Genomic DNA, 22,492 nt, shown 5'->3' with positions numbered 1-22,492 from the left:
TAACCATGTCACGTCTGTTGTAAACATGCTTATTCTCACATCACACGGCAGTGCTGCAATCTCTAGAGTGACGTTCTGGTTTAAGACCCCCTTTTGATGATGCATCTTCAAGGTGGGAGATACTTTTGAAAAACTACAGCTGCTTCAGGTGGATTTTGTTTTACATTGATTACTTGATTGATTGATTGTTCACTGGTGAATACTAAAGGAACGCAAATATAATGTTACTGCCAGGAAGCTGAATATCTTGTAACAGCCTAAAAAAATTACCCAAATGATGGAAATGACTCGTCAGATGAGGACGACAACAAGCTAAGCTAAATTTAGCAAGGTAGCTGGCTATCTAGACACCTCAATTCAGTTTGGCTGGGTAAAATGTAGTTTAAAAAAACTTTTCTTGGCATACATTTTTTGCTAAATTAAGTTAGAATAACTGTTTTCTGATGAGTGAGGTAAGAGTTACAGCACTGATGCTTAGTCTAATTTATTAGCCTACAGATCAGTGGCTAGGCTGAATTGATTGACACTGCAATGGTTGTAAGATATGTATGCTGGGCACTGTAGTAAGAGAACAGTGAAGACCATAAACATGAAAACATAATATTGCAAATTCTGTAAAATGGTCAAGGCTGGGGGATATAATGCTGAGCTATAGAATACTAATTTCAGGCCGGAATGCCCCTTAAACTTGTTTCAAGATGTCACCTATAAACTGCCAACATTTTGGTGCTCCGGCTACTTCAGGGAGTTGTTTTAATATGTTACATAAATATGGTTATCAGCTCCTAGCACTGCTTTACTTCAGTACTTTGGCAGTAGTGAGTGATGTGATGCTAATGCATACAAATGCTTCTACAGGCACATGACATCGCAACTTAACATCTTGACACGCGAGTTCTCTGCATCTTTTAGGCCAACGCTGGCCTCTTTAAAGTCAGCCTGAAATTAAAATTGACCTCTTGTTAGTTCATGTGCCATGTGTGTTCATATTAAGCATGACTCATCATTTATCATTTAAAAGACAAAATCTTTGATTTCCTGTAGTCTCCCATCAAAACATGATGACTTTTCTCCACCCCTAAAACGTCCTCTGATTTTTGGCTGCATCACTGTGTCATTACATACCACGTTCTAAAACTGCTCACTTAAATGCTGTTTGAACTTATGTATAAACACAAAAGGTGTTAAAAATCTGGAAAAATATCTATAACCTGAGATGAAAGTGGCAGTGCAATAATGGCTGTACAAGGAGGCTTATGTTAATATTAACTAGAGACAATCCACTAAAAATCTTTTTATCTATTTCTAACATACCTAATGTGTTCCTCCCTCCCACTAGATATTATGTTCATCACACAGACGGTAACCTTTTGCATTGTGGTTGAACGGCTCCATGCTGAGGCATGTTCAGTCTTACCGAAATTGTCAAGATTCACTTCAGTGACTAAAGTAATCAGAAGATGAAATTGACATTGTTCTGTGTTTGTTGTGTCCCCAACAAAGTCATGTAGCAAAAAGCCACTGTGATGATGTATCCTTTGTTTGAAATAGCTGATAATATATCTCTACATACTTCACATCTCAAGTGTAATAAATTAATTCGTGAATCAAATAATTTAACACATGAATATTTTTCGTAAAACATTCAAGGTTATCTAAGAATGCAGTGCTCATGGAACGGGCTTTTGATGGTTTGCATGGTTTTATCTACTAATTGCAAAGTTTGGTGCTTGTAAGGAGCCCTCCAATGCCAAAGCTGTGCGTGTCCAAACAGAGATAGTGGAAAATATTTCTTAAAGCAGTGGTGTCTAAAAGCAGGAAAGTGAAACAGACATTGTATCTAAGCACAAAAAACAAGTGATCACAGGCCCAAAATAGATTTGTTAGATAGAGAGGCTGAACTGTTTAAAAAAAAATCGAGGGGGTGGATGAGGTAAGAAGCTATACTTAGGTTTTTCAGCACGGGAAAAAAAGCCATTTTAGGTATCTTATGTGCTTTTACTGTGATTAGACTGCCTGGACAGCAGTAATAAGATTTTTTAAAACCATGGTATTAGAACTCATCTTGAACTGTGAACTGCAACTGAGTGAATAAAACAGCTCCTGACAAACCTACAATTTTGGTTTTCATGGAACTTGTGACATATCATACATCCAAGGCACATTATTATGTAAAATATAAATAGAATTAAATCATCAACAGAAGACATCTTTGGGATATCACATAACATTAATCTAAAGAGGATGGAAAGGTGAGATTCCTTTTGTCTTTGGACCAAGAAGATGATAATCCCTAACATCCCCCCTCAAATTGAGCTCTAGTTGTTCATCATCCTCTTGTATATTATATAACTTCATATAATTGTCCCCATACTGTATGAAAATGTATATATTGTAGCAGTTTGTAGTTCTATCCATGTGTTGATCAGAAACTGTTGTATTACTCTTACTTAGGTAAGTTTCAGTTTCAAATAAGCCCTGCATGGCTATCATGTTCATTAATTAACAATTAAAGGGCAATTCTACTGATTTCTCAATATTCCTGCACAATTAAGTTTGGAGTGGTTTGATGTGAAATGTTCTGTAGTAGAGAAACTTACCAAGCCAGAATTGTTCACAGTGGTGGTGATAGGAAACAAACATCTGAAGAGTTTTATGCCTCTAAAAGCTCCCGCACAGAAAGTTATTGCATGAAATTGTTAAGAATACAGTGGCAAGAAAAAGTATGTGAACCCTTTGGAACTGTCTAGTTTTCTGCATCAATTGCTCATAAAATGTGATCTGTTCTTCATCTCAATCACAAGTATAGACAAACACAATCTGCTAAAACTCACAACACAAAAACAGTTATAAACTTTGTCTTTTCTGTGCACACCAACGAAACATTCACAGTGCTAGTGGAAAATGTAAGTGAACCCATAACTGGTCAAACCTCTTTTGGCAGCATTTACCTCAAGCAAGTGCTTCTGGTAGCTGTGTCCTTCACGAACAATTCAAACTTAGTTCCCATCAGTCCATCGGTTTTACCAGTAGCATTCTGTCAAGGTGCACTTTGGCAAACCTTAGGTGTGCAGTGATGTTTTTTGGAGAGCAGCAGCTTTCTCTGTGCCATGGACACCATGCCTGTTTAATGTTTTCTGTAGGGAAAGTAGACACAGTACTAAATCATCTCCATTTATTTACAGTTTGTCTAACTGTAGGCTTATAAATACCTGACCTCTTTGAGATCACTTCGTAACCCTTTTCAGCTTTGTGCAAATCAACAATTATCGATCATTCTTCTGAGATCACCTTTTTGGTGGGGCAAGCATCACATCGGCAGATGCTTCTTGTGAATAGCAAATCTCCAATCTCATTTCATTTATTGGACTCCAGTTAGCTTTTGTTGAACTCGTTTGCCTAGGGGTTCACATACTTTTTCCAGTGACACTATAAATGTTTAATGTATTTAATATTGAAAAGAACAATACATTATTTTTAGTGTTACTCTTTTAAACAAATTTGGTTTGTTCTTCATTGTAACTTATTTCCAGATCATGCTTGAAGATGACTTTATACATACATGCAGGTCATTCCAAAGGGTTCACATACTTTTTCTTGCCATTCTATGTTGTCTGATTTCTGGTACATTGGTTTGGAATGGTTTTGTAAGAAGGTTTTGGCTTAATACATTTTTTTATAAAGTAGGTTATGGCAGAGAGGTACATGCAGACATTATAAGGCAAAAATAGTCCCCAAACAAACCTTTTTCTTTTTTTTTGATTTACCATTAATTTACCTTCGCAACATGATATATAACACTTAGAGCACACCTGTAGCGTTGCTGATTGTTTTGAATAGTTAATAAAGTAGCTATATTTGCATTGTTGACATCACAATCCTTGGTTCCTGTCACCACCATTGTGAAGACATCTGAGTCAGCAAGTTTCTATACAATGCACCATTTCATAGCAAACCACTTTGAACAACTTTTACATCTTAATAAACTATACAGGCATTTCAATGAATTGGTGGAATTCCTCATTAACGCCTGTTAGTTTAACCATGACCAGCTGTTGTTCCTGTTTTTCCTCTTCATATATTGGGAAACTGCCACTTTTGGACTGATTTCTCAGTGTGTGTGATGTAGACCTATGCACCAGTACTATAACCTGCTTTTAATCTTTACATTTAAATGTTACCACTTTTAACTAACTCTGGGAAACAGTAACACAACACAACACAGGTGCAAATTGTTTATATTTTTTCCCCATTTTGGTGTGTTCATCAGGCCTTATTTATTTAGTAGTCTCTGAGGAAGTTGAGACCAAATTCCTAATTTCTTGCTCTGTTTCAGAATGTGTAACATTTCCCTACACACCATTTCAACTGAGGTGAGATTAATTCCTCGCAGAATTTCACCATTTCCAGAATATCTGAATCACGCAGAACGTGCCTCCTCCCCTGAAGGGCCTATACATCAGCACCAACCCACTGTACATCACACAGGACCCTGTCACACACAGGCTGGTGAGTTCTTGTCAGAGATGCCATGATTGAATTGTTCCACCGTTCAGTCACCAGAGGGGCCATTACTTCAAATTAGCATACAAATTCAAACCAGGACAGATGGATTTGTCACATTCCAGTCGACAGCATCATCTTCGAGATTGGCTTCGCTAGCACTACGTGATGGAGATAAGACACCTGTCGCGGCTTCATTCAGGACAACTGGTGGAAGAAGGTGAGAAAAGGGAAACGCTGAGGTCTCTGCAATAAACGCTGTTCCAAACCTGAATAAACATCCTTAGAACGTCATAGGGGGTCTCACAAGGAGGGGCAAACAGGCTTCAAGTGCTGACCAAGGCTCTGATTGCCGTCTGGCTGATGGAGCAATGTCACAGTCTGTCAGCGAGTTGTGGTTGGTGGAATATAGGCTGATGTGGGCAGTTCTTGAATGGAAGCACATGTATAAATCACAATACTTCTGTCAAAGGAAAACATTAGCAAGTCAAACAAGACGTATCTCTTTGAAACAATTATAGAACACATCACTGAATTAGTTGCACACTCAGATTTTATCAGGGTGAATATAGTGCTGTTTCTGCAAGTCCTGATTAGATGCTTGAACTGAATCTGATTTGACAAAAAATCTAATCTCTTGTAATCTATAGAGAATGCCACTCCAGTAATAATTTCATCAGCTTTTCAAGCCTAAGAAATTCAATACACTGAGAAGGACGTTAATGTTTTAATGCCCATTTCTACCCTCATTTGACAATAAACTGAAATTCAAGTAATAGTGGCTTTTTGCTTTCCACATTTGTGCCACCCATTCTCATAACTAAAATATATATAAATAATGAAATCAAGAATAATGCATCTGGTAATTACAAAGGCGAGGATCAATTGAAAACCCTGAGTATGACAAAAAACCCCCTCTGCCCTCAAGATCAATCTCACATAATTTTCCGATCAACTCCAACTAATGCGTTTTCTATCGGCTTTGGAGAAACTTGCTTTCCAGCCCAGTTTCATAGTTGAGAGTGTAAAGCCTTGTCTTTAAGAACTCAGGGCTCAGAGCTTTCTTCCCAACAGTCACCGAAAGATCAAAACAAACATGCTAATCTCTTGCTTTTGCATATTACACACGCAGTAGCCTTGATGTGCAGCTCCCACCGCAGCAGAAAGGCAATTTTTCTCTGCCTCTCTTCTCCTGTTCACTGAAGACAGACAGAGCTGAGCAGCACTTGCGAGTGGCCTTTCCTCTCTTGGTGACAGGCCTTTGAAACTTCAATTGGGGCCAAATGCTAACTTGAGGTCGCTTTTGAAGCCCCTGCGTCTCCCTCACGTGTCGCCTTGCAGAAAGCTCATCCCTTCTTTCTGCGTGTGATGCCATAGGTGAGGAATGGATTTGGTTTTCATCTACGGCTAATGGATTAACGCGGAGATAGAACAAAAAGAGCCCCTGGGTACCATGATTAAATGTACTTTCTCTCCCAACCGAAGTGCTGTATGAACACAGCGATGAAGCAGCGAATGTTCTCAAAGCTGGGCACTGAGATGGATTAGGCCTGGTGCCTTCTCTAGGATTCTAAGAATACCCCAAATTAAACAGAGACAAGTCAGAAAGCATTTACTAAACACTAAGAATGTAGCACAAGCTATATGGAAGTGCTGCAGTAAGCTGTAGATGCATATTACTCAGAACTCTACATGGAGGAATCAGTTCAGTTCTTTCAACTGTCAGGAGTGGAGTCAACCCGATGCTTTCGTAGAAGTCAGCAAAAAAGAAAAAGAAAAAAAAAATGAATATGCTAAAAGGCTAAAATATAATAATGAATGGGAAGAGCCAAAGGAGCTTTGGTCCACAGGGGGCCCTCCACTCAACATGGCTTGGCCCCAGACCCAAAATCATTGCACTGCTCCAGTGAACCTCAGCTGACCTAAGCCTGGAGGAACAAGTCCTCAAGGACCCTCACTTCAGAGATGTCCCGCTGCCCAATTCCTGGTAGTTTCACGCTCTGGCTAACTCGGTATCCTTCATTTGGGGAGCTGACCCAGAGAATGAAGAGGCTTTTCAAGAACCTTCACAACGGGGTGCCGCCAACTTTCTTGAGCAGACACAATTACATCAAGTCTGCTTTTTCAAGGAGCTTACATGACGAATCAAAAAAGTTGTCTAGTGGCAATTGCAGTAGTCCAACAAAGGAAGGAAAGCAATTCAGGCCTTTGTGAAGGTTCTGCATTGTCTGTCACAGTACTGGGTATGAAAAAAGAAAGTTTAGAATGCACATGAAAGTTGTCCCAAAGCAGCAACTAGAAAAACCAGAACTATTGTCCATGCCAGAGTAGACCACTAGTTTCCTTTTTTTTTTTTTTTCTCCAAGTTAATTAATCTCACCTCTGTCCAATTTAACACATATACTACTAAAAATAATAAAAATACTTTTTTTTTTTTTCTTTTTTTGAAGTTGGACTTTCTTACACCAAAACTTGAGCAGCACTCCTGAAACAGTCTTACATACAAATTGCATTATCATCTTTTATCAGTTAGTAATCAATATTTATTTTATTTTTGCAACTTTATATTTTACATGAAACGGAAACTCGACTAAAATACATTAGGCATTGTAGCACATTCCGTGTATGATTGTTGAATGTTTTATACTACATATTTCCTATTCTTTTTCTATGTCTGACAAAAATGTCAGGAGGCTACTTCACAAGAGCATACTCTGACTGACAAGGCAACCACAGCTGATATCAATAGTTTTTTATTGAATTCAAAGCTTTTTTTAACAGAATAAACAAGGACTTGTCTACTCAGTTACATCAGTAAAAGTTCACAATGTTTATAAGGAATGTCAACATCCACATGAATGATCATGCATAAAGATGGTCGATGACTGTATCCCTGTTGAGCATTCGCTCCCAATTTAACCGATCCTTAGTGCCTACAGTGACCACTTTGCAAAACGCTATCTCAGGTGACCAAAAAAGGAAGGGATGGGAGCAAGAAAAAAAAAATCTTATAAAAATAATCTTAACAATAAACTGAAACAGAAAAGAAAAAAAATATATAAATGGCAACCTAATGTTGAAAAGATGACAATGTACAACTTTCAGAGTTCAGAGAGGAAACCTCATGGAGAGCTGAGGGTTAAATTTCATATTGTCCTTAAGCCAACCAGGGCATTTAATATTGAGAGTATTCCTTGGTTTGGAGTTTAGCGATAATGCGCTCCAGTTGCCTCTTGGCTTCACACTGAGGGAAGTTACTCATCTCATAGTACTGCGGTGCAATTTTGACCAGCCTGAAAGCAACAAAACATAAATGCATGAAAAATAGTCACATCACACAGCTTTTCCATTAGAAACATTTTGCACTTTCCCAACTAATTGTTCAACAATTTCTCTTTCTAAAAGGTGCATGCCTGTACATCCTTATGTAGTTACACTACTTAACAATGGTGATAATGGCTCCCTTACAGGAGTTCTTTTCCTACTTTAGAGCATGTTCACACATTACCACCTCTGCTACAGAAACCAGCAATGTAATTTTAGATTTAAAGTCAGCCTGAAATCAAAACTGATTGGTTACCTTTTTAGTTTTTATCCCTGGTCATATTAAGCACAACTCATTATGTCACCATGAAAAAAAAAGACAATTATGCCTTTAAACTGCTCCCTGATTTTTGATTGTTACCGTGTATCAGCAGGTAGGGAAAAAATACTAACTTGGCACGTGGTGTACATGGTACTGAGCGTAATGCTCAGCTAGCTCAGAGATCGCCTCTAATACTACGTTTCACCCAGAGGTATGTCACAATATGGAACGAAAAATGCATTGTGATTTCTGACTAAGGCTGACTTTAAATCAGACCAACTCCAATACAAGCAAGTATTACTGTTTTTTTTTTTTATTACTGCACTTTTTTTAACTTCTATATTGTGAACTTCCACATAAATTGAATTAACAAAAAACTGCACAGACACACATCCTGCATTTGCATAAAGACATACAAGCACAAAAACCAGATAAAGATTTTTTGCTTACCACTCAGGTTTGATGTCCGTGCAGGTGCGGATGTAATTCTTGGTGGTCAGCACAAACTCATTGTAGAGCACCCACTCAGGTTTGTGGTCCAGCACAGTGGAGGGGTGCAGCTGGACCACCTGGTTGTCCTTCACCGTCAAATAGTGCCCTGTACGCTCCAGGTGGGCCACCTGATAACACCCCAGAAGCAAATTAACAAATAAATCTCACACGCGCAGTCACCCTCCCACACGCACTCTAGTTCTCCAGCCACTTAAACATGCAGCATACGAACATAGAGATTAACCTGGGCAATCAGTCTCAATAAAATCCCACAAGCAAACAGAGACGTCAGCGATAGAGCACCTCTTAATTTGTACACGAAGGTGCAAATTTGTCTCGCCAGTAAAGGTTAATGTTGACAAATATTTTGATATTAATGGAGTAATTCAACTAGTCAGGTCACTTGTTTTGAAGCTGCCTCTTCTGGAAACAAACCTACTAAAAATGTCATTTGTTTTCCTCAGGCAGCCCAAAAATTTACTATTTCTTATTATGTGCTTAAATGGTCAGAGTTTAAAAGAGAGCTATCCATTATAATGGTAAGCATGAGTGATTGTGGGTTTCTATCAATTCGTTATGAGGAAAGAATGTAAAACGTATGGTCATAATTCCAGCCGACAAAAAATATATGGTATAATGCACAAACTATATCATATTTAGAATGTCTGCTAAATAATTATCTTCTCATTAACCCCTAATAAGCTGTCAGCCATGCTCATGTGTGACCAAATTTCTACGACTTGGCAGCTCCATTATATTGTCGCTTTTGGCAAAAGATGTTTACCATTTAGGCTGTTTGCCTATCGTTCTGCTGACTGAAGCCAATACAACTTGATCTTTCAGGATCTCTGATGGGAGCCTTAAGGCCACATCAAAATGGCTCTGTGTTCGTATGTCAACACATTAGTTTTGAGCCTCCAAGATAAAAAAGCACTAATTCCAATATATTAGTCCAAAAAGGAACTTGGATAGCTGCAGGACAAAACTACACATTTCTAACAGCATCAGCATCCTTGGAATGTAAGAGGAGGAATATTCAGTCCTTCAGGGCCCTCAGTACTGTCTGGTATTTGGAACAGAATTTAAAACAGTTACTAATCAGCCATCAGACACAAAGTAACAAAGATAACCCAGCACTGACCCCAACTCCCCATTACACACATGGCTGAGCACACACATACACACGTGCACAAACACACCTGCATAAAGAAGCCAGTGACAAGCGCGCGGCGGATGTTGATGTAGTAATCTCGGCTGGTGAACTCGGTGCTGCGCCGTGGCAGGTTGAAGCGGTCCATGATGCGCGACAGCTGCTGCCGTACGTTATCGGCGGACATCAGCGAGCGGTAGTTCACAAAGTTGTCATAGCACCACTGCACTGACTCATGGTCTAAAACGAAAGGACAGACAAGGTAGTAATAACTATTAGGCGTTCCACAAAGACCTAAAAGACCTGAACTATCTTCACAGGCATCACAAAAATGACATTTTATCTGACAAACTGATCTCGTTTTCGCCATGTCTGATGGATTTGCAATTACTTAAATACAGTTGATGAGATTTAGCAGTTTGGCTAGAGAAGATTAATTAATTCATCAATCTATTAAAATGACAGGAACAAAATTAACATGATTGATTAACATAAGAAAACTACGGAAATTAAATGACTACAGAGCAGATCAAACAGCATGCCATGTAACTATTTACAAAGGGGAATAGTGAAAAGAACAGAGTGAAAACTGCAAGATACAAACTCTGTGCAATACATACTCTGTTTGAAGGCATGGTAGACATTCAGCAGGGTCAGGTGGTCCCCGTCGATGTGGGCGAACCTCATCTTCGACTCATCAGCTGCCTTCTTAGCCTCAGTTGGGCGCACGAAGCACTGTGGGACTAAACAAGGTTGGTATGGGCCCCAACACAGCCGCCCATAGGGATGAGTCAAACGTTCACCCAAACAGGACACAAGGCCTAGTTCAGATGCTAGAGCACGGCACAGGGTATGCTACACCAAGTAGGGGGTGGGAGTAGGCACAAGTGCAGCTTCCGTTTGCCTTAATGTGGGACGTTCCAGAGGTGTTGCACTGTGGCAATAAAGTACATCTTCAGTCAAATATTCTCAGGAACCATCCCAATCAGGGCAAGTTAGCAGGTGAAGACACCAAATTTACCGAAGTCTAGTCGGAATCGTTAAAACTAATTTTCTTCCACTATATTCAGCATGGGTTTTGCCTGAAGCCTTCCTAATTAAGCATAATCTCCAACAAGAATTTTAATTAACAGACAAATCTTAAGTGCTTAATTTGGATCAGGCATTGCATTAAGTTCAGACTGGCATGCTGGGCATAACCAGGATGGGCAACAGGATGGCTTGCAGCGCTAGCCTGGCAGCGGTGTACATCTCACCTAAAGCCTATTGTTCCAGTCTCCCTACTCTCCCCCACCCCTCCACTCAATAAATCCTGAATTCATCTCAACAGGCATGACTGGACACGTTTACCATGCAATTACTGCAGGGGCACATTGAAGCTACAAATTAATTATAGGTTTTTTGTTTTTTTTTACCTTCTTGACAGATAGTAACAGTCTCTGAAGGTAGCTTGTGGATAACAGCATTAGCTACCTCGGAAACTGAATGTATAATAGAGCACCATTCAGTCACTTTTACTATTGCTTTCAGGAGGAAAAAACGTCTCATGAAATGGGAACCTCCAACATAAGTTAGAACAAAAGATGTTGAAAAGGAGATTTTCTAAATCTTTATCAAAACACACGCACATCGACAATTTGTGAATTGTTTAAAATACTAGGGAATAAAACGCAACACATTTATGTTGTAGCCACCAACTCACACATGCCACATTTATGCAAACTGCACCAAATTTGGCAGTGGCATTGAGTGTATATTACCTGATAGCATGGCTGTGATTGAGAGGATCTCATTGGAGCAGTTGAAGTCGCAGCTGGCAATGACCATTTTAGCCAGCTGAGGGTCCAAAGGGAACTCGGCCATCATAGAGCCCAGCTCTGTCAGGTCTCCGTCATCGTTCAGTGCCGCAAGGTAGTTCAGCAGCTCCAGAGCACGCATCAGGGTCTCAGGAGCTGGTGAGGATTTATTGGAAAAAAAGGACCCATATTACAGGTATTCACAATTTAGACGAAAAGTAAAGAAATCAAATAATCAGACATGGAACAGAACATACATCCTCTTGATTATCAAATAACTTTCAAAGCAGGCCATGATGATTTTTCATCCAATCAACAAGCACAACAAAACACGGCCACTAAACACAATTACAGGGAAACCCTGCAGTTAATATATCAACACTAGTCACACACCACCAGAATGAACCCTACCCACGTGCACATGCACCACAAAATTCAATTATTGACCTTTGGCTCTGGAGAGGCAGGGCCTAATGACCAGTTGCATGTTAAGTGAAAATTAGCTTTGCCTTGGGCTTTGAGGAGGCTGCTGAACAGTGGAAAATGCAAAGTTTCTCATTCAATCATTCAGGAAAACTTCATTTCATAAAAGGCAGCCATTAGTTAGTTATTAAGACTTTATATTGATCGGCTGTACCAAGAGTTCTTTTTTTCCCCTGTACCTGGTGAAAGCATGCAGCGTTACATGTGCTGGCTCAAGTCATACTTTGGGCAAAATATCGAAGGTGGAAGCCATGCAGTGAACCCGGGCGGAAAATGTAATCTATATACCGTGCACCCTCATCAGCAACAAACTATTGACTTCTATAGCATGAGGTGTGCTGATATGTTAAACCAAGACCAAATCAATGAAAGAGAAAACTAAAAAGGTACATTAAACTGCAAAGCAGGGAGTGAGCGCTCAGCAAATGTCACCAGGCAAACTGTTTGCTTCAGCTTCATCTAGCACTAGATTCCTCCACATTTTCAACTTCCGTTCATCGGGCAAAAGAATTTGTTGTTCCAGCGCAACGATGAGAGGCTGAAATACTGCCTTTTGATAAAAAGTTGGTCAAATTCAAATATTTACTATCAACTTTTGAGATGGACACAAATACAAATTTGAGCTATTTTAAAAACATACACACTCAGATGTAGCCTCCACATGTTCAGCACTAATTAAGGATATTAATGATTAATAGATTAACATAAATATTCGGCAGTTAAAAAGCGTATTTAATTCTTGATAAACAACTGATATTTGAATAGGCAGGCCAAGTTTTCATTAAACTTGAAGACCGTTTTTGCATTGTGCACAAGAGAAAAGCAACACATTTAAGTAGCCCTACTATGTTATACTCAACTTTGGGTTTTCTAGAGTCTCCACCCTCGACTCCACTTAATTTTAACTAGAGCTGTTGAAAATGGAATACGGCAGAGACTAAACCATCCTATATATAGTTTAAACCACTATATAGCTACATCATATAGTGCTAAGGTATGCCTTAGGTGAGGCAAGTCTTTTTTGTTGGTTTTGTTGCAAATGTGTTTAACTAACAGTTAGCCAATGTAGTTAGGTACAAGTCCTTATAGGAATGTCTGTCCATCTTTGCAACACCCCTGGGCAGTTATTGTCAGTCATACCAGACCAGACTTTCTAACTCTCTGACTGGGTTTTATAGGTCTGTACCCAAACTAAAAGCCAGATTAACATTTCAAAACCATATTCGAAATAACAAAATTTGACAAAAACAGCATAAATAGTTTATACCATATGGCTTAAATATCACACTAAAAACAATTTTTAGCTCATTCTGGCTACTGCGCCTGCATATACCTCCACAATGAGGGGTAGCTGTTTCTACTAGTGGCTTAACCAGCAACCTGACCAGCTCATTTTATTTTTAGGCAGGACTTTCCTTGTAAACAGATGCCATGTTGAGCGTTAAGCGCTATCCAATTTATTTTCCAACCAGTGACCTGCCTTCTCCTTTAGAACATCTCTGGTAATATGACAAAAAAAGCTAAGATGCAAGCATTTGACTATGATAATTCTTGTTTAAACTACACATATGAACTTCCAGCCAGCCCCAGTCATCGCCATACATATTCATTAACTTGGGCCAATGTGTGAAAAGTAAGTAGATTATTTTACATTATTTTCATATCTGTTACTTTAGGTTGTGATTTTGTCATTTTATATATTCATAAATAAAATGCAGTGCTGTGTTTGATGTTTTCATGGGTCATGTCCCTGGTTTTAGGATTGTTATCAATAATTCACCAACTAATATCCAATGGTTATCTGACAAAAGAATCTGTCAAATTTTGCATCCCTAGTACTAATGGCTTCCAGACAAACTTCGTTAGAGGAAGGATCACTGAGTCAAGATAGCTTTACAACAGTAAATAAAGCTATTGTGTATATACACATGATGTCAGAAAGAGGCCAAAAACGATAATTTCTAAAAATTACTGTCAAGATGCATTTAGTATCTTGGCAGGAGATGGGAAAATAATTGTTTATAGGACAAGCAGGATCAGTCTCTCACTGTTTAGAAAGACACTCAAACACACAAAAGGCAGTGTCTCGTTTATCGATAATGGAATAATACAGAAGATCCTGGCATGCTTTCAGCAGACAGACAAGGACAGTAAGAGCCCAGTGAGATAGACTCAGACAAAAATAATCAGTTGCACCAATTCAGTCATTGGCCACATCATGAAGGATTAGCCTATCAGTAGCACCCTTGAGCACTGCCAGCAAAAGTGTGCCAAGAGGCAACTGTCAACCCTCAGTCAAAAAGTCAAATTCTCTCTGAAAGGTATCGCTGTAATATATTTTGGCATGTATATTTGCTCTCATTCAGTGTCATACATTTGCCATCCCTTGCTTTCCGCCACATCTCTACCACATCATGCGGAGCAATAGCAATCCACTACAGAGAAGCACTCTTAGATTACTCAAAAAACAGCAATATATTTCAAAATGTTAGTGTTAGCAAATATATACATCATATAGAAGTTTAACAACTCAAAACTGTAAAAGCTGCGATTTGTTATTTCAGAACAACAAAAGTTAACAGAAAAACAGAGCAACTCAAAATCTCTCTTGACTGGTTCAAAAACACACAATGGGAGAGACAAACACTTTTCACAGCTGCTTTTCATTTTCCTGTACATAAGCAGTTACACACTGTATGTTTAACTTAAAATATCATAGCAACTTTTAATTTTCTAATACCAATAATTCAAAAGGACAGAAGTTCTTAATATGGATCTCAAGTAAGTCTAAACCACTACATAGTTCTATTTAGCAGCCATAGTTGTCTCAGAAAAACTTCCATACCTGGTGGGTCCATGAAGTCAAAGTGCACCAGGTCATCAATACCTAGTTTCTTCAGCTGTAACACCACAGAGCCCAAGTTTGACCTGAGAATCTCTGGGTACGTGTTATCCTGTCAGTACAGAAAGAGAGAGAGCGAGAGAGAGAGAGAGACAGAGAATGAATTAGTCCAGGTTTCCCATCAGAACCTAACACGTCCTCATGTGTCAAGAGAGCCGAGACTGGCGCTTTTGAGGATCTATTTAACATGTTTTCAAATTCACTTTGTCGTCTGTTTAAGCAGAAGGGTGTTTTCACACTGCCATTTGTCAGAATGTCTTATTTTAAATAAGGCTGTTTAAAAGAAAGAAAAAGAATAAGAAATGTTTGAGACATGACTGAACATTTACACAGAGGCAAAGTAATACTAACAAAAACATTAGTGCTCTTTACAGCACATTGATGACCACAGTTACTTCTATGCAAGAAACACACATCGTGTACAGAGGCAGTAATGCACATGGAGACATTGTTCGGAGGTCTGCTAAAAGGCAGCTGCCATCACTCACCTGCATCTCAGTCTTGTAAGCCTTCTCCGTGTAGAGTCGGAAGCACTTCCCTGGACGTGTACGTCCAGCTCGCCCCGCCCTCTGCTGGGCCGACGCTTTGCTGATAGCCGTCACTAGCAGTGACTCCACCCTGATTCGGGGGTTATACACCTGTACGACACAGAAGCAGAAACGAAATTAAATGAATATTCAATGTACAATGCAGCAGAGCCCCGGTACAATATGCTGACGCGACCCCATCACTCAGCTGAGACAGGACTACATGTATGACAGGAGCGGCAAGGCCAGGGAAATGTCAGCAGAATAACTAACTAGCTTTTCCATCTCAAACTGCTGTCAGGGCCCTGCCACTCGGTTTATCAGGGGATTTCAGAAGCAGGAGAAGCAGATGATGGGGTGAGATTAGCTGAGTGCAGTAGAGGAGGAGAGCTAACCTTTTGCTTGGCAAAGCCAGGATCAATTACAAACACCACGCCGTCGATGGTCAGGGACGTCTCAGCGATGTTTGTGGACACCACGACCTGAGGAAGCAGAACAGAGATGAGGTTCAGATTAAGCGGAGAGTATGGCTGCAGAGTGTGCTGACTAGACTGATAAACTCAAGGTGTAGCAGTCGAAAGCTGAAAATATGCACCAAAACACTGCAATATTACCCACCCCACTTATTACTGTAAATAACATTTACAGTTGACAATAATAACAGACTAGAATTAATTAGTTAACACTATACTACACTTACGAACTACTACACATGAATCAGTATTTTTTTTCCCCCATTTTTCTATATCCTTTGAACACAGCAGCTGTCCTTAACACTGAAACTGTTATGATGAATGGACCAACAGACATGCTTCAAAATTCTTGGAATAGAGGAGTCTCTACAATAACTTACAACTCTCTTACAATTCTACCTGTACTGTAATGTTCCTATTTTGGAGAGTTTGTTTTGTTTTTATAGACAGCGATGATAGTGGTGTAACACTGCATTGTGATATGATGGAAAATGTGGAGAATAAATATATTAAATGGTTACTAATTATGCCATCTAATGCAACTGCATTATTTTAACATCAAGTTTTTGAAATCAACAACTCACTCCAGAATGCTCATGTCACATGCTGTGCTCCTCCTGCCTTACTACTCTAATCACATTAAGAAAGTAGATACAATCATTCTAATGGTGTTCAGAATATCACGGGAATATTGAACTGTGAACCCATTATTTTGAATCTAATTATGGCCTGATTATATCGTTACACCCCTGGTGCAGACGCAGCTTTGTGCATATTCAAGTGAAAATTCTATGTAAAAATGTATTCACATATCCAAACAAGCACTGTATTTTGGTGAGATGTAATGGCAAAAATGTAGGGGAATGAAATCCTGAACGACACTCTACTGAGCTGTTGCAGCAGAGAAGCCTAACGCAACCCAACAGGGGAGTACAGCAACAGTTGCTGCAATCAAGTCAAATCGGCCGTGCGCTGGCTGAGCTGGACCGCTCTCCTTCGAGCAGCCCGTCCAGACACATTACTGCTGCTCTTTTTGGAGAGAAGACACATGCCTGAGCACAGCGTGGTGCTTCCTCTCAGAGGGGCAGCCCACCTCCAAAAATCTCCATTATTCATGCCACGTCACTTTCTCCCATTCGCTCAGGCTCTTGGTCTTAGAGTACGGGTGGCCCACGCGTGTGGTTTAGTGACACACTGAGCACACTCAGAGCTGGAGACTGTAGGCGTCTTTGATACGCTGAGACGACAAAGCGTCTGCTCAAGAGGAGAATGAAAGCTCAGAAGAGGTTGGCGGTAGAAGGGATTTGAGCTATAAATCGCCTCAGAGAAAAGCCTGTCACATTGGACAAACATAGTAACACAGAGGTAGATGATTCATACACCCCGAGGTGTTCACAACATGCAAATCATGATGCAGCATAAGAGAGGGCCAAATTAAAATCCATCACACTGACTAACAGAGGGGGAACTCCTGAAGTCCAAAAACAAAGTTAGATTTCTAATTAACTGAAGGTAGGAAGAGGTGATTGTTTTTTGATTAACAGCTTTGAGATGAAAAAGGCTGCACATCTTGAATCAAAGCTAAAATACAGCTTCACGTTTGAAGAGATATAAAAAAAAAGGATTCAAACAGCAAACTGCATCACAGCTTTAGAACCAGGGTGGAGAGTTCAAGGGATCAGTTGTCAGATTTGCACACACTGGATCAAAGCATCAGGGGTGGCTGCAACATTTATTTTTTCCTCAGATTTACCAGAGCACACAAATGCACAGAAAAGAGAGGGAAATGCAAAAAAGGAACCAAGCAGGTGTGTCTGGGAAGGTAGAAGAGATGGGAGCATGCAGAAGCCTATGGAGTTAAGACTCCCCCAGTCCCAGATTCTTTTCTATTACAATTATCCCCTGAAGCAAGACTGTATATGAGAAATGACAGCTGAATCGGAAAAGAGAAATCAAATGAGTCACATCACCCTATGGGTCTCTCTGGCACCGTTTACACAAACGTGAGGAGAAGAGAGAGTCGAACGGGGGTGTGGGGGGGAGGGTGGAGAGCGTAGCAGTTCCTTGCACGCAAGCTTGCCCCGCTGGTGGATGTTCCCATTACATAAAAGTGCCCTTCTGACTGCATGAGGCACTGACGCAATCCAGAATGCACTGGACATTGCTTGGATTCGCTGTCTGAAATTTCATACTTTTAGAGCATTAATAAAACAGCCAGCCGTGCCATTGAACGATTATCTATGTATCTGGAACAATTCACAAAAACACGGCAGTAAAAAAACTTAAACAAGGGGCCATAACTGTGACTGTTTTTGGCCAGAAACACATGCGCTTGAAATGCAGGTTCCTGAATGACTGCTGAATAACAGAGGTCTCGAACATTGTTAGACAGAGAAAAGAAAGTGTCATTCATGACCAGTCTTCAAGTATCAGCCTTAAAATATTAGTGAGAAAGCAGTGAATGCATTACACATCCTGAGCCATACTAACTGATCTGTAAGGTGTAGAGTTTTGCTTGTATGTACAGTTTTAGGAACAATCTTCTATTGGCAGGGAATAGAGAACTGCACTGGGATGAAATCCTGTCACCCGTATCTCTAACCAATCTCTAATCTTAACCATGTCGGTGCAGCTTTCTAGCATGGAACCTTTAGTTGGAAGTTTAAAAAGTTTCTTCATACCCACATTTCATTTTTTAAAAATGGTTCTTTAAAAAAAAAAGTAGGGAAACAAAAGTGGTTTTTCTTTTCTTCTTTCTTGAGTGTTTGCTATATATTGTGAATAAAAAAAAAAATTAAAAAAAAAGTTTAATTCACATTCATGTTGCCCTTTGCTTTCTTGAGCCCCTGCCCCCAAAATATCTGTCCATAAGCCTGTAAAAGTGTATAGCAATATAAAAAGTTTTGCCCCTTAAAGTTTCAGACCCATTTCTGAATTCAAGCCTGAGAAAGATCCTGGCTTCAGTTTCCAATGCACAGAAAAAAATTCTTACACGGCAGGCAAGCTGGCCATTTCGTGTAATTCTGTTTCTTCCATCAAGTGAAGGAATAAGGCAACAAGATGCTTAAATCCTACCTTGAGAGTGGGTTTCTCTCCAGTCAGAGAATGCCTGACTTTAGTTATTAATGCAGCCCCCCATCACTCCCCAAACCAATGTAGCCCTTGACCTCGTGTATTTCAGCCACTGAAAAGAATCATCTGACTATATATTCATGGAGAGGATGGAAGTGCTAGCTCAAAAAAGGCCCATCTGGTGCACGGAGGCAGGGGGCCATGACCTGAGCCAACAGAGCACACTCAAAACAGACTACTAAATGACAGAGGATTCTGGAGCATTCCGTTAGTTTGACAGAAGGAAGGCCTGGTGACATTCATGATCAGTTTACGGTGCTCAAAAAAGGGAAGACCGACAGGAAAATGTCTACCTTAAAATATTCCAGGGAAGGCATGGAAATTATCAGCTCAAATTGCATGGCAAAGGCACTGAATGCATTACACATTCTGAGCCACACTCATTGACCCATAAGGTGTAGAGAAATTGCATCTTTGCGGATTCAATGATCCACACACAAAAAGGTCCGGAACAAATGTGGCTGGCTGAGCACAAGGCCAGGACGGGTGATATATCTCACCTGAGCGAGTCCAATCTAAATTTCCAAAATCCTCTAAAATAGTTCCTCTGCACTATCCTACCCTCCATCAGTCACCTAAAAAGTAGTTTAAGACAAAGTAATCTGGCAACAGCTTACTTCCATTTGCACCCTACAGCAAGGAGCTCAGTTGGCAGTTTGAGAAAATGGCAGTGGCATGCTTCACAAGCAATGGAAGATTACGCAGCCCTTGCCCTGTGTGATCCATGGTGTTACTGTGCACCTAGATAGACTTGTACAAAATTACAAAAAAAAATAATAATAATAATAATAACCTGCAAGAAAAATAGAAAATAATTTTAATAAAGATTAAAAGGAAAGGAAATACACTGAAAACAAATACTTGGACAAGATCAGATAATCCTAATGTTTAGGGCAGTACGAAGAATTCACACAAAAGCCTAAAAATAGTGCAAGTTTTTAGTAGTGTTGCTGTTCTTAAGTCCTCTTCATATTTCCTATGTATGCAGGAGACTACGACCAGCACGCTTATTTTGAAATGTCCTTTTCAAAATGTTTGCATAATAGAAAGCTGATCAATTAAACTGCCCTTAAAAGAACAATCTGAACTGAAGTCTGAACCCAAATTTTCCATTGGTTCACACAGGGTTAACTTCAAACTACAGTGCTAACTGTCTGTACAAGCTAAGGAACTACAAGCGCCAAAAAAAAAAAAAACCCTGTAACATGGGCAAAAGTGGGGAAAAAAAAATTGGGTCATCGTAAAGAGACAAGTCTGGTTTATCACATCCAGTGATTACACTGAAGCTCACCCTACCCCCCACTGAGAGAATAGCCTGCTCATAATCATATATACATGAGGCCTCCCATCAATTGCATTGATTGGTTATACTTATGGAGCCAAGCACAAGCCACAAAACAGTCACGACTGGCTCCAATCAGTCTGTCGCAGTATTGAACTAAACAGCCTTTTCATCAGTAATATCATTAGGGTATCATAGTGCTGTGTTACTTCTGGGTTATTAGACACTATGAGGGCAGAGACTCTGCCTAACTTGAGCCATCCTTCACCAACGTCACCTGGGAAAGTGCCACACTGACAAATTAAACCCGATTTACAACTCAGGCTGTGTGCCTGATTTGGGCTGAAGAACTCTACTGCGACAACCAAAAGTTGAGTGGGGGCTTGGAGGAAACAGATGACTTAACCCTCTTTCACAGCAGCCATAAAACGCAATTTCCTCCTGTTTTTGGAGGTCCCTTCATTTCAACTATGCATTTTTTCCCCTTTTAATAACGTTAATGAAATATATTTTGATGGGAATTTATATGATTTACCAAACCAGAAGCAAACTGGATTTTCATCTTTGTAGGTGAGTAATCAAATCATTTATTTTTTACAGAAGCGTTTTTTATTGTATTTATTTTTTTATTATGCAAGTTATAAATGATTTACTGACATCAAGAAAGTTGTAGTTGGGTTGTCTGTTTTTCTCTCAGTACAGCTGTATTTGTGGTGAGGTGTGAATTATTTTCACAGCAGGGGGTTCTCACGCCTCCCTTTTCACCCCTCATTACTTGCTAGCAGCTCAACACAGTCACAACAACATTTCACACCCAGAGAGCCAGTCCTAGTTAACCTGATAAATTACAGGGCAAAAAATATTTTATTTAATTGTATTAATTCAAAAAATCTGAGCTGATTTCCATTCCACTGGTGGAATGGCCAACAGGGGGCCTGCAGAAAGAGGCAACTGTAAAAATTAGCATGTGTGACAGGCACCCTTGTCTCTGCCCTTTATTTTCCCGTTCACCTTTCTTTGCACTACCATAAGTGACATTTCCCAAACCCCTAGATACATATGATGATCAATGTTTACCTGCCACAACGATGGGCTGCCTTCAACTGATCAAGGCTAAAAGACATGCATTACTGATTAAACTAGTCCCATAAAATCTGCTGTTGTCAGTGCAGGACTGGCAACTGGGCTCCTGCACAGGTGTGCAGTCAATATCCACACCCTGTCTTCTAGTCACACCAAAGAAACCTCATTTGCATTGTGGGTAATGTATGCCAGAGGGTCTGACAAGATGACATTTTAACAAGGTAATTTGAGCTCATCTCTATGCAACTGAAGTCACCCAGGGACAGACAAGGTAGGATGCAGAAAAATAATACCTGAATGCCAGAAGGCTGGTCAGACACCTCTAAGAAATCACCGGGGTGTGGGTGGAACTGCTGTCATTTCAAAGTCTGCGTCTGGGGTTTGGGGGCCGAGTAAGGACCTGATTACAACTGAGCAGACTTCCCACACCGTTAGCACTCCCCTGTTCTGCCCAGCGTTTCATCGTCAGACACTGCTCCTTGTTGCTTCCCCAACCCAGTCAGGAATCTGTGGGTTTGCATCCCAGGAGCTCCACAGTAGCCCCACCAGTGTATCTATGTCGCTGTTTCATGTCAACATCCCTTTGAACAGCCTGAGCAAACACCGGCTGATGTTTGAACTTTTAAAGCAGCCAGAACCCTGGCTTACGGGCAATCAGACCAGCGCAAATTCCTGCACCTCTTTAAACATAGAAGTGGTTGAGGAAGATGAAATGATGACATGAAGCCACAGAGGAGAAGAGCAGAGGGAAGAGAGCGAGGCCGAGATAGCCGTTTGATTCCGTGCGCACATCAAAAAGCAACTGTGGGAGAATGAATTGAAGGGACTGCTAATGCTACAGCTGCTAAAGGATGAAACAGACTGGAAGCACCTACAGCCCAAAACACTGAAAGAGCACAGCTCTATTTTTCCCCAGTATTGTCTAGGACAGAAAATGTCTACAAATTTGTAGGCAATGATTAGACTGGCATTCTGTCAGACTCCCACCAAGCAGTAGGGATGGTCCCTTTGCAGTCGAGAGATAAAAGTGACTCCATCAAGATGTATATGTGCCAATGCAGTGGCGAAAAAGATGGAACACAT

General features: G+C 40.2%; 1 protein-coding gene across 1 annotated transcript in view; it reads right to left on the bottom strand.

Moving 5' to 3' along the window:
• Positions 1-7,240: 7,240 nt before the first annotated feature.
• The window catches only part of dhx15 (DEAH (Asp-Glu-Ala-His) box helicase 15), a 31,151-nt gene continuing 15,899 nt past the window's right edge, over positions 7,241-22,492 (bottom strand). Inside the window, exons 7-14 of the mRNA XM_036596241.1 lie at positions 15,835-15,921; positions 15,401-15,550; positions 14,856-14,964; positions 11,492-11,683; positions 10,352-10,474; positions 9,781-9,971; positions 8,540-8,709; positions 7,241-7,796 (exon numbers count right to left, since the gene is read on the bottom strand). Of these exons, the coding sequence (XP_036452134.1) occupies positions 7,679-7,796; positions 8,540-8,709; positions 9,781-9,971; positions 10,352-10,474; positions 11,492-11,683; positions 14,856-14,964; positions 15,401-15,550; positions 15,835-15,921 (1,140 nt within the window). The 3' untranslated portion in view covers positions 7,241-7,678. The remainder of the gene's footprint in view (positions 7,797-8,539; positions 8,710-9,780; positions 9,972-10,351; positions 10,475-11,491; positions 11,684-14,855; positions 14,965-15,400; positions 15,551-15,834; positions 15,922-22,492) is intronic.

This window comes from Colossoma macropomum, unplaced genomic scaffold (assembly GCF_904425465.1).
Source record: "Colossoma macropomum unplaced genomic scaffold, Colossoma_macropomum, whole genome shotgun sequence".
Classification (NCBI taxonomy): Eukaryota; Metazoa; Chordata; class Actinopteri; order Characiformes; family Serrasalmidae; genus Colossoma; species Colossoma macropomum.
Note: the sequence above shows the minus strand (reverse complement) of the source record. Positions and strands in the feature narration are given on the sequence as shown.